Below are 12,750 nucleotides of genomic sequence, written 5' to 3'. Positions count from 1 at the left end.
TCCACTCATTGAGTTACAACCATCCCTCCATCTCTACTCTCTGTTAGCCTGACCCCAGGACATCAAGGAAGGAGGGAAAGTGAGCAGTGCAGTCACCCATCCACTGCTGTGATTTGGTTTGTAAGAGTGAGGGCTTTAACAGGAGGACGCGCAATAAGTAGCACCTTTTATCTCTATCAGAGGATGTTCATCATTTGCTCGACAGTAACGTCAGACACATCTGGTTGTTCTTTATGGTTTGGTTGCCTGAGAGCCTTAAATCTGAATTACTGTCAGGGATTTCAGCTTTTCAAAAAAAACATTTTCTAGCTCTTAAAAATGAAAATCCTTTTGACTGATTCATTTTTCAGACCTGCGACCTTTCGATTTTTTTTATTCCACTTTGTCCTTCAGTGACCTTTAGATAATAAATCACTCACATATTCGTGACATTTATGAACAGAATTGGAGTTACTGCACCCTTCTATTTTTACACCACCTTTAAAAATACTTAAGTGCATAATTATTTTTAAAAGATCTGAATGAGCCACCAAAATCCACCATGTCTGCCATTTTGCTGTATTGTTCTGACAGTGGTTACTCTGGAGCAAAGGCTAATTTCACAATGTTACGAGCATATCGGCTAATTCTCCTGAACTGGAAAAGCCCACATCCTCCTAGCAATGTTTCACAGTTAAGAGACGGCACTTAAAAATGTAGGAGCTCAGGTTGACAGCAGTTTTTTAATGGATTATGCTTCACCTAAAATTCAAACCCCTTCACATATGACTTGCAGACATACTGTAATTGTCTATATTTTTAGGGCACACCACAATAAATTCTTTAATTTGGATTTCTTCGCCAAGTTTGTTTTTAAAATTCTTGATAAATTATGATTATATTTTCAATGTAGAAAAAAAATGCAGCGAACCTATATGTAAAAATACACTACAAAAAACAAAAAAAAAACAAACAAACCTTGTTTCAAGGAATCTCGCCTCGAAAGCAAACTAAAGCTGACAAGATCCAGGGACAAAGATGAGTGTTTCTGACATTGGAGATGCTTCAAATATCTTAAAGGGAGAAACGTCCTCCATCACCCAGCCTGCAACCGCTTATTTATTAAGGGTTGGGGGGGGGGGGGGGGGGGGCTGGAGCCTCTCCCAGCTGCCTTCAGGTGAGAGGCAGGGTTCACCCTGGACGGGTCGCCAGTCCATCACAGGGCCAACACACATTGACAGACAACGATTCACACTCACAGTCACACCTACGGTCAGTTTAGAGACGTAGTAGTAGTAGTAGTAGTAGTAGTAGTAGTAGTAGTAGTAGTAGCAGCAGAGTATCTGATTAACCTAAATTACAGGTCTCTGGACTGTGGGAGGAAGCTGGAGTAGCAGGAAAGAACCCACGCGGGCACAGGGAGAACATGGAGACTCCACACAGAAAAACCCCGGGCTCAAACCCGTGAGGCAACAGTGCTAACCACTCCTCCAATGTGCCGCCAAGTCTATGAACAATACCTCTATAATATCTTTCTGTGCCTTTCCTGCCCCACAGTTGCATTTAAGATATTCTTCTTTATATGCAAACAAACTCAGCCAGACAATAATGTTTAATCTCTCCCTCTATTCCTTCTTCTCACACTGTGATGAGGCCTCCTGAAAATTGAATGCCACTTGTTTTCCAGCCCATCTCCATCTGAAAAGGCTGCCAACCTCTGTACCCTGCCAGCGCATGCCTCTCAGTCCTTCTCTAACCTTCATTTGGCACACAGACAATAGAAAAATTGCTCATGCTGGCCCCCCTGCCCTGCGATTCAGTCCTCAACGCTGCTGTTTCTGTATTGTGCTCTAGTGGTGAGGGAGGGGTGCAACCGTCCATCCATGCCATTGTTATTTGTCTCTTCTGGAGTGGAGGGACACTCACACAGATATGGTCGAACTCACACGTGTTAACTCGAACACGCACAAATCACCCTCCGTGGGGATTCAGTGTTGTAAATTCTTCTAAAAATGTCAAAGCCGGGAACATCTATCACTGGAGCTTCTCCTCATAACGGACAGCCACCATTCATTTCAGATAACAGCCAATGAAAATGCAGACGCGTCATCTCCCCAGCATCCCAGTGATGGTGGCATCCTGGTCGCCATGAACTCTACACCCAGGGGTTAATTGGTGGCAGCTGCTCAGTCTGCCATCTCCCAGTGGCAGGGTGTGGGCGTGCTACTTCGCTGATGGCCCGGTAATAAGACAGAGAGGCGGGCAGGCACAGTCCTTCGCCCGTCTCTCAGCCCAACCCCCCGAGGGACCGCTGACTGACAGGATTGCTCTTTCTGCTCAAGGCGTTGTGTCCAGACAGCTGCGGAGGAAGGATTAGGACTTGAACGGAGGAGGTGTGCTTTGGTGCTGCTCACCAAAGGGAACAGGCACATGGTGATTTTACACACTGTCGGGATATTTTAGCAAGTCCAGCTTTTATAGGTCACATGCTACATCTTTAGGTCCATACCATGAATAACAGCTAGAGGCTACTGACTTGCGGTGGCTAATGAAGTAGGCTACCATAACCATTCTCAGTGTACTGAAAGATATCTGCAACAGGGGTTCCCAATCTATTGGACCAGTCTCACACACAAAAGTGATGGCTCAGAAGTAAAGGGATATATATCCCCACTGCCATTCCACAACCCAGCACCATAGAAATCTGGACTTCACTGCACACGACACTTGATATTAATAACTGGATTATTAACTGCCACTGGTGGACTTCTTATCTGAGATTTTATTACATGTATTGTTGTTTTCTCAAATATTTAATTGAGCTCACACCCAGCGGAAGGAAAGTGTACTTTTTTTTTTTTTTGCCAGCGTTAAATCCACAATACAGTTGTCTTAATTCTTGGAATGTTCCTCAGACACCGCTGACAGTGCACACATGCGGTCCCGCATCAGCGCTGACAGGTGCAGGAAGCTCATCTCGACCCTAAACTCTGCTCATTTGCATCCACCCTGTTGCTTCCAACTGGGTTTTCACAGGCCGGTTCTACGCGATCACAAGGCTAGGTATCGGTCCGTGGCCTGGTGGTTGGGGACCCTGTTCTACAGCACATGACAATATCTAACAGAAGAAAAAAATACCCTCAAAAAAGGCAAACGAGCCTCATGCAGGCTGGATCCACGATAGCCATTAACATAAATTCACACATTAGAAAGGGAAAAGAGGGGGAATGTTTCAAATGCTGAGCAGAGACACTAATCTGGTGAAAAGCAAGGCGGTGACTATTGGATGTGATGGATGATGGATTATGGGCGGTATAATGAACTCTTTGTGAAGTGGTTGGTTTAACTTATTTTAAAGCAGCCATCCAAGCACCCAGGCTTTCTCTGCCTAACACAATTTACACTTTGACGACAAAAGATAACGGAGCGTTTACGTGTTTGCTAGTTAAGATGCTCCAAGGATGTTTCAGCCTGTTTTGTCTAAGTATTTTAATGGCTTCTATGCAATTTGCCATCCCCCAAACAAATTTGAATAAAATGAAGGCTAAATGTAGATGATATATGGGCAGCTGCTCTTACTGAAAGATTATTTATTAGACAACTGTGCTGATACTCTGAATAACATGTTTTTTGTTCTGGTGCCACACTTAGAGCGTCTGTGCTGCTCTAACATCCTGTTCTAGTCTTTAGCAAGGAAGAGATAATTGGTTTTTTCAAAACCATCCGTCTCCAAGGAGACCAGACATCTCAGCAGTACTAATCTGACGCTCTCCAACCTCCCCCATTCCTCTTTCCTCACCTCACCTCCGTCACCGCAGCACTCAATCAGCAGTAAGGTACATTAGAGCCGACTGATAACATTTACAGTGCATGATGGGTGCATGTGCGTGTGTGTGTGCGTGTGTGTGCGCATCACAGCTTGTTTAGGGGCAACTGGTTGGTCAATCCAAATATGTGTCCCTCTGTCAAAACTGGAGCTGGATGAAGCTACTGGTCCTGTTACTGGTTGTAGACGTTCAAATGCTTACTAAGACAAATGTAAGGATGTTTTAGGGATGTTGCTGAGGCAACTACAAACAACCCAAACTCATCCTCAAAATGTTGTAATAAACATTTAAATAAGAACATTACATGATAAACATCCCTAAAACATCATAAACTCCAAACAAACATTGGAACTTAACGTTAGCCTTTGTCGCGAGAATGTTCCCTCAAAGCTAAATCAGTCACACCCATCACAAATGCTAATTGAATAACAGGACTGTTGTCCTAGTATGTCCTCGTATTTCTAAATTACTTTCATAATTCTTCATATTAATTTGCTGGAAGTGAGAAAGAATTAGGAGGTAATAAACACACTGTCAGGCTTTATAAGGTGCTGATTATGTTATCCTAATTCTAGGAGTTACAAGTATCATAAACATATTTATGGTTAGATTATGAGATCAACTTCAATAATATTTCAGTGTTAAACCTTCACAATGTTTTTCAGTTACTTGATTAAAAAGTAATAGATATTTTATTGTGCATTTATTAGCTGGTAACTAAGCTTTTGACAGCGATTGGATCTAAAGAGGGGAAAAAAAATGTCTGTGGTTGAAAAATCCATTATGATGCCCTTAACGGGGGGTTTTGGGGGGAAAAAAAAAACCCAATCTGGGTGACAAACACAGAGCAGATTTTTCTTGTAAGTCAGCAAGTGAGTGTTTTTTCCCCCTTCACGTTTATCCCAGGAGATACACGGAGCCAACAGGTACGCTCGGAAAATCAAACACGCCAAACACAAAGCAGCCATCTGCCCTATTGACAGGCGAGGTCCTGATGCGGGGCTCCCTGCTGGGCACTGAGACGGCTGCCATGTTGCTCCTTGACCACGCAGACCCCAGCCGTTGCATTCCTCAACAACAACAAACAGCCCGCGGTGACTCCTGGCTCCCAGCCAAGGAGATGACTCCGCCTCCTCCAGGAAGGAAAAATGAAAGCTCCCCACAAATAGATGCAAGGGTCAACCAGACATGATGTCAATATATTGCTGGTTAGGCCTCACATTCGTCCTATTTAAACAACCACATGACCTCACGAGCTCTGTTCATCCACCTGTAAAATAAAACCCTGCAGATGGGATTGCAGCTCCATCAGGATGCAAACAGAGGTTGACAGTCAGCATCATCGGGTAAAGGTCAGCCACTCAGCACATCACGGGGCAGAGACAAAGAGACGCTGCTGTCTGCTTCCAGAGAGGAGGGGTAAATATGTAAGCGAAGGTATAGGGAATATGTGAGAAGGAGGCAGAAATGGAGGACCAATTGTACATGTGAGAGACAGACTGATATGTGAGAAAGGGGCTCTAGGAAACAACAGCGTAAGAAAAAGGTGTGAGAGTATGAGGCGGTGGGTGGGTGAGGAATTGGGGAGACGGTGCTTCGGTGAGAGGATAATGGAGGTGAGAGAAATTTCCTTAGAGGCCGCTACTCTGTTTATGTCTCTCCTGTTTTTACTCCTGAGGAATACTGAGTTGATGGCTAATGTGAAAGACACTTACCTGTGTAGTCTGTCCTCCAACAGCTCAATATACTTGCTGGTGTTGTCTTTCAGACGGCTCTCTGTATGGAGAGGACAGAAAGACAACAGCGTGTTACTCGCACTGCATTTACTACTTTTATTAAGCATGATGGGGTATCCTAGCAACAAATCGCAGCTCTAATACCATTAAAAGGGACTTGTCATTAGCTATATTGTACATGGGCCCTATTAGGAGAGACAGCAACCATCACAGTTAGTGATGGTATTGTGTTGAGAAACAGCAATCGCACAGTTGAGTCTCTCTCGTAAAACACAATCGAGTAAAGATCACTTCCACTCCTCCGAGAAGGGCCTGAGGATACGAGAGGATTTTCTAATGCAGAGGCCCTCATATCATGCCAGATTTTCTTAGGGGCATAAAGTTGGATGGATAGCTTGAGTTGCTTCCTGTGCCCTCCTGCCAGCAGTGAGCTGCGCCTGAGGAGGCAGACGCAGGCTGGCTGAGCGTTAGTCAGGATGGAGAGGAGGGCAATCCGAGCGCCGTTAATGAGCTCATGTATGAAACATGAGAATATGCCCCCCGCAGCAGCACATCTTTGAAACACAATTGGCTGCACTTATGTCCAATTGCACTGCACTGTATATATATATACACTCCATGTATACACAAGCACACACTTATGTTCAATCTAATCCTGCATACGCATATAAACACACAGTCCCATTTGTACGCGTATGCAATAATAAGACAGAGTCAACGTTTTTTCAATCAAGTAAAGACAAAAATAAAAATATTCTGATGAAACAATAGCAATTCTTACAGGGAAAATACTGTATGCTTACTCTAGCCGAGAGTAAGATGAGAAAATTGATACCATGCTCTCATGTCGTCAAAAAAAAAAAAATAAAAATAAAAAAAGAAGCTACAGCCTACAGCATTTAAGCTCACATTCACAAAAACACCTCCAATTTTTGAACAGATAAACAAACAGCCTGTTCATGTTGGAACTGTTCCGTTATCTGTCAGCATCTTTGTTCAAACGACAGGCGTGATGTCGAGTTGAGTTTACATGTCGCATCTCTATTTTACAAAGACAAATTCACACCCTGGAAAAGCGTCGTAACAGCAGGTCATTTCTATAGTGATATCCCAGAACGGTTGTAGAAAAGTGGCTTTACTTCTGCAAGTAGTCAGGTTTTGCTTTGATGTCTTTAGACAAAACCAGGCAATCTGTTTCCCGCCCTTATGCTAAGCTAAGCTAACCAGGTAAAGCTTTACATTCAACAGACAGACATCAGAGCATCGAAGTCCCAACAAGAGAGCCAATAATCATGGCTGAGTAGATCCCCGTCCCCTAGCCACAGACTGGAACTCATCAGTAACCTAATTGGGTTTTCTGAATCACGCTGAGGTTTGAAATATAATTTTCTCTCATTGTCTCGTTATTAGACAGCGCCAGCTCCAGGACGAGACAAGCTGGCACAGTGGGGACAAAAGAAAAATGGTTGAGAGAGAGAAGCTGTGACACACACTTATTCTTGTCGATAGTGTTTGGATGATGGAGGCTATTTCGTGTGTGTGTGTGTGTGTGTGTGTGTGTGTGTGTGTGTGTGTGTGTGTGTGTGTGTGTGTGTGTGTGTGTGAGACAGATAAAACAGAGGGATCTTGCCTGAGAGTCGCTGCCTTACAAAGAGGCCAAATCTGTTCAATCAGGGGGACGCGTGGTCACGTACCTGCTGAGCAGATCAGGTGTGCGTGGACCCGGCAGCTCACTTACCATCCCTCTAATTGCTCTCCCACCTGACACAGTCTCCCTTGTCAACTTTCATTTATGCCGGCTCCATTACGCAGCGTGCAAGGAGATAGCCACTGAATTATACATGGCGGGCATTAAACCTGACTTTGTGTGGCGGGGAGCACGTACAGATACAAGATGACAAAGTAGGTTTAAACAAGAGCCAGATTTAGAAACGTTATAAAGCCAGGAACAGTCAACAGGAGGGGAAGATGAAGATGTATTGACCTAATATTTCCACCTATGCTGATATAAGCCATCCTGTCGCTATGCCAACCAGTGGCAGGCCTAGTGAGGCTTTTTCAGGCATGACAGATGAAAATAATCTCATCTTTACTGAATGGGACAAGACAAGCAGCAGAGCCTCCTCCTGTGCCTGTTGGAACCACGGCAATATTACCACTTCCTGTCAGTCTGCAGGAGGCGGCTGTCATTGGCAGGCCATGCGAGTCAAATCAGCACTAAAAAGCCAATAAAGAGGAGAGTGGTTGTAGTGTGTGATAAACGTGGCTGTGTATTTTGGCGTTGGAGTTGAGGGAACATCACAAAGGCCTTCACAGAGCATTCACTGGAAAAATTCATGAGCTCAGCCTCCCCTCGCAACTCAGCAGGCGATGATTGCTACCACAGACTTTGGCCAAAAATCAAGAGGCCATTGATTCAAAATACAAACAATAAGCTGAGACACTATTGAAAGAGGATGAGAATGTGTTACTTGATGTAGCAAAGAGGATAAACGCGGTCAAAATGCTAAGACGAGCTTTCATGAGCATGCCAACGTTAACCATGGCGAGATGCTAAGATTTCCGGCTGCATGATGTGTGGTGTCATTTCTTCTTTGTCTTGTAACAATTAAAGCACACAACATCTGCGAGGCTTCCGTGTTGTCAAACAAATTAGAGGCAGCTCCATGCTAACACAGCACCAAAAATGTGCGATTTACAAAAGCCAGCGTATAATAAGGCAGAAGAAAAACTGTGTGTCTTTGTAATGAAGTTGAAGGCAGCAACTGTGATGAATGTGTTTAAGCTCGGCTCGGGCTGTTCGGATGCAGCAGCACTGCAGGTAACACAAACACCGTCAGCATATGTAGAAGACACTCACAACATACGGATGTAGAAAAGCAGCCAAGCTCACAGTGGACGAGGAGGGACAGGCTGGTATCTCAGACAGACACTCAGTAACCCGTGATAGTCTAAGACTCCAGGATCACAAAGCGTTGCAGCTGGCACAGCGGAACATATTGTGAGGCCATGCACGGATGCACAACAAAGGGAATCGTTTGACAAAAAAATTGCCCGTGTAAACAGACGGTGTGTGTGGGTGGATATACAGGGTATATATATACATCCATACATACATACACACACACACATATATATATTTTATATATATATTTCAGTTCTGAGTGAAATGTTACATACTGATATGTTGCTATGATGATTGGTTGTTGGAAGCACAAAAAAAAAAGACCAACAGAGATGGACAAACAACACAACCTGAATCCACATTCCAGCCCTCAATTGAAACCGTTATCTCATTAGTTAATCTGGATCTTTTTAGGAAATGTAATGAGCACCAAGCTACTCAGTCTAAAAAAAAAAAAAAAAATCTCTGAGAAATCTCTGTCTGTCTGTCAGTCCGTGGATCGATTATCTCAAAAGTCATTCATCCGATCAACGAAAGTCTGCTAGGTGGCATCAGGTGTGTTCCATTTGCTCTATTTTGCATTGACAGAAATGGAAAATGCTTAAATATGTACTTCCTGTGCATGCATACAGGAGAGTTTACCACTATGATTATGCATCTCTATTTATATGTATTTTTTGTTATTATCCATCCATCCATTTTCTACCGCTTATCCTGTTAAGGGTCACAGGGGGGTGGAGCCTATCCCAGCAGCCTTCCGGAGAGGGGCGGGGTTCACCCTGGACGGGTCACCAGTCCCTTTTTAGGGCCAAAACATAGAGACAGACAACCATTCACACTCACACCTACGGTCAATTTAGAGTATCAATCAGCCTCGTCCCGTCTTGATGTCTTTGGACTGTGGGAGGAAGCTGGAGTACCAGAGAGAACCCACGCAGGAACAGGGAGAACATGGAGACTCCACACAGAAAGACCCCATATCTGAGCCGGGGCTCGTAACCGGAACCTTCTTTCTGTGAGGGGACAGTGCTGACCACTGCACCACCATGCCGCCCCCATCCATTTTCCATACCGTTTACTGTTTTCTATTTTTGTTCACATGTTGTAATTTAGGATGTGGTTACAGTTCGTAAATGCAGCCTGACTGATTTGTGACACATTTCTGTACATTTTTTAAATAAAAGGTGGGGGGGGGTTGTTCTTCTTTTTATTTTGTCCTTGTTTTAGGAAGTAAACACCGTCGCATATATGATGTGATCAAAGCTGTTGCAAATTTATCATAATGAAACTCCAGAATGCCAACTGAAAACAGCTCATTCGGGGGCTGTTGCTGTAAATACTCGCACATCGCTGAGTGGCCCAAAACCCTCAGGCGAGTGAGGCTGCAGGCATGGTCGTGGCTCTCTTGCTCTCCATTTGGGCTCAGTTGTGCTTTGAGCTAAATGTCTTTGTTGCCTGTTGTTGTCAAGATTCACGAAATGAAATCATTGCAGTTTTAATTACAATTCATCCTGAAGGGGAAGTGAATGTCCGGACAATTCTTTATAGCAATCGATCCTCAATCCCTCTCAACTCAACCCCATTATCTTTCATCCTCTTGGGATCATGAACGTCTGTACAATTTCAATGTCAGTCGATCAAATAGATGTTGAGAACCTGCAAGTGGCGCTAGATGACAAATCAGAGCATCACCAAAGTGATAATGATGAATTCTCTGGATGTTTGATTTCATGGCTGTCGATCCCATACCTCCCATCCAATTTTGGGCTTCGTTTGCTGTGTGATTGAAAGTAAAGAGGTTGATTGATGCTGTGGTTGGAGCCCCTGTGGCGGGAACACACATTTGTTTTTCTAATCATTCCTATGGGTATGTGATACATCTGACATATTCACAATGGAACAGCGTCCTGTACTTAATCAAAGTACAAATGAGTAACGCCAAAACCTCCGAAACAAAAACCAGGAAACAATACTCGCGGGTCCACTTAACCACTACACCGCTCTCAATCATTCAGACACTCCTCAGGAGAAGAGCTGTCATACGTTCCATCATGTTCTCAACAGAAGCACCCTAAAAGAGGCAGGATGATGAATAAATCATACACGTGTTACTATCAGCACCCCATTAGAGGGGAAATCACATTTGTTTAGTCATGGAGGGTGGCAGTGTTTAGATGTGCACTCCAGTTTGGACACAAAGTCCAAAGGTGGAGTCATGGCAGAAAGAATATGACGATCCATTAATAGACAGACTAATTAAACGTTGGAGCCATGCAGAGCAGACAACTCACTGTCTCCATCACCGAAAGACAAATTACCTGACTAATTCTGAATATACTGCCTGCATACTAACAGTAGACTTAAATAAGCCTCAGCAGAAGACTCGGATAAATCAAGAGGAACACACACTGACACCGCCTCCACGTTTTTGAATGTCCTCACTCCTGGGGGTCATTTACTCATCTTATTCAGCTCTTCAATTATTTATTTGTAAATTTAGCATCACTCGAAATCTCTCCGGGGGGCAGAATTATACTCTCAGCTGGGAAACAAACCTCTGGCTATAATGGGTTTGGTATTCATCAGCAATCGTGCCAATGGCAATTAGGGACGTAAGGCTCCAGAGGACGCTGAGGGGGGGGATGCTCAGCAGTGTGTGTGTGTGTGTGTGTGTGTGTGTGTGTGTGTGTGTGAGATGACTTTTTTTCAAGGTATCGGCTGAACTTTAAAGCTCCCACCATGACAATCAGGCTTTTATAAGAGCATGCATATATATGGTTTGACTCTAGTATCATAAGCATGTGCTAGAAACGCCTCAGTAACCATAGAGATGGCCATCTTGACTTTGAAGTAGACAGTAATTTCTAATTCCCTCCAGCTAAAGAAATGGTAATGTGCTGTTTGTGGGCTATCAGTTTCCAGCTAGTGTGTGCCAGCCCCTGATTACCAAATAGGATGACAGTTTAATGAGCCCCTTTCTTGGTGTCAGCAACACATTGTGAAATTGTGCCTGCTGCCATATTGTGTGCGCCCACTTGAGCATTTGAGGAAGGCACACAACCAATCATTAACTTGCCGTCTCTTCCCACATAGTGACGTGTTACCCACCTGATTCCTGTTCTTTTGTGTAGCCGCAGCTTTTGCATGTCACTGTGTGAGAGAGCTGCATTATCCTGCAAGGAGGCAGCAAACTGAGGTGAATCTGAACATGCAATCTCTCCTTTTTGTGGAGCAAGTCAGTGTGTGCAAGTGTGTCTCAGTGTATGAAACCAGGGAGGTGACAGAGTTTAATAGCCACATGTTAACACAACAAAGGTCAAGGGAATAATGTCACCTAAGAACATTATGTGACCAAAAAGACCAGGTCAGTGCATGTACATTCAATAACCAGTAAAAGCTGAGTCTGATTGGGAAAAGGAAAGGGTGCCCCCTAGTGACGAGAGGGTATGCTGCTTTCAAGACAAGACAATGGCTCAACTCTAAATTTATGCTGTAGCCAAGGGCCGTCATGATCTAAATATTAGAAGATGCTAGACGGCTTATTTCACGCCTTGAGGTCCCTCTGGTCTGGTCCTTCAAGAACTACCCTCACCATTTCCCTCCCCCTCTTAATGCTCGTGTCTAAGCGCCTCATACAGGGAAGTGACCTTTTTTAGAAATCAGCCTGTGACTGATGGAGTGGAGTTGCACTGCAGGTGGTACCGTCCAAATCCATTCATCTCTCTGCCAGTGCCAGGAGGCCAAAGTGATCCACCCCCCCCCCCCCCCCCCCCAAAAAAAGCAAGGCCCTTCCTTAAGCAGCATTCACATCTGGTCTAGTCGGAGAGTGTGTGAGCGCTGATACATCACGTCTGCAGAGAGTGGCTCGGAGGTAATTGGCTACTTAACACAATCTAAAGCTCATTTCCCCCTAACACCCCGCCACCCCTCCTCCTTTGAACAACTGCCAATCCTGCTGCGAACTCATTTGATGCCGAGTCCCGACTGACAGCCGATCACTTCTCCTTCATTTGGGAGAAAAGAGGTGGTCCATTGATGCCATCCCAGCGTGGAGCAACATCAAGAGAGAACCTCTTTTTCAAAGAGTCCCGATGAGTCACATCTACATTGATATTTTAAAGGGTATTTTGATGAAAAGAGAGGGTTACCTTTTTAAAAGTACATCAGATGTGGTTTTGTCTCAGTGGGCAGGTGAAAACCTGCTGCTGTCAGATGAAAGCGTTTTATTTAAAAAAAAAAAAAAAAAAAAGTAAGTTTTTGCACCATAAATGTGCAGAAAACAAAACATTATCTGCAGTTTCTG

The 12,750-nt window shown here is 44.2% G+C and overlaps 1 protein-coding gene across 2 annotated transcripts in view; it reads right to left on the bottom strand.

Annotated features, from left to right (window-relative positions):
• The window catches only part of disc1 (DISC1 scaffold protein), a 44,284-nt gene that overhangs the window by 13,471 nt on the left and 18,063 nt on the right, over nucleotides 1-12,750 (bottom strand). For both annotated transcript variants that reach the window (XR_015109514.1, XM_086180830.1), the window contains exon 10: nucleotides 5,522-5,582. Coding sequence is in view for 1 of the 2 variants with exons in the window: in XM_086180830.1 (XP_086036956.1) it covers nucleotides 5,522-5,582 (61 nt within the window). In the remaining variant the exon portion in view is untranslated. The remainder of the gene's footprint in view (nucleotides 1-5,521; nucleotides 5,583-12,750) is intronic.

The sequence above is a fragment of the Aulostomus chinensis genome, chromosome 16 (genome assembly GCF_037954235.1).
Source record: "Aulostomus chinensis isolate RoL2024-O1b breed Wild chromosome 16, RoL_Achi_v1.0, whole genome shotgun sequence".
NCBI lineage: Eukaryota > Metazoa > Chordata > Actinopteri > Syngnathiformes > Aulostomidae > Aulostomus > Aulostomus chinensis.
Note: the sequence above shows the minus strand (reverse complement) of the source record. Positions and strands in the feature narration are given on the sequence as shown.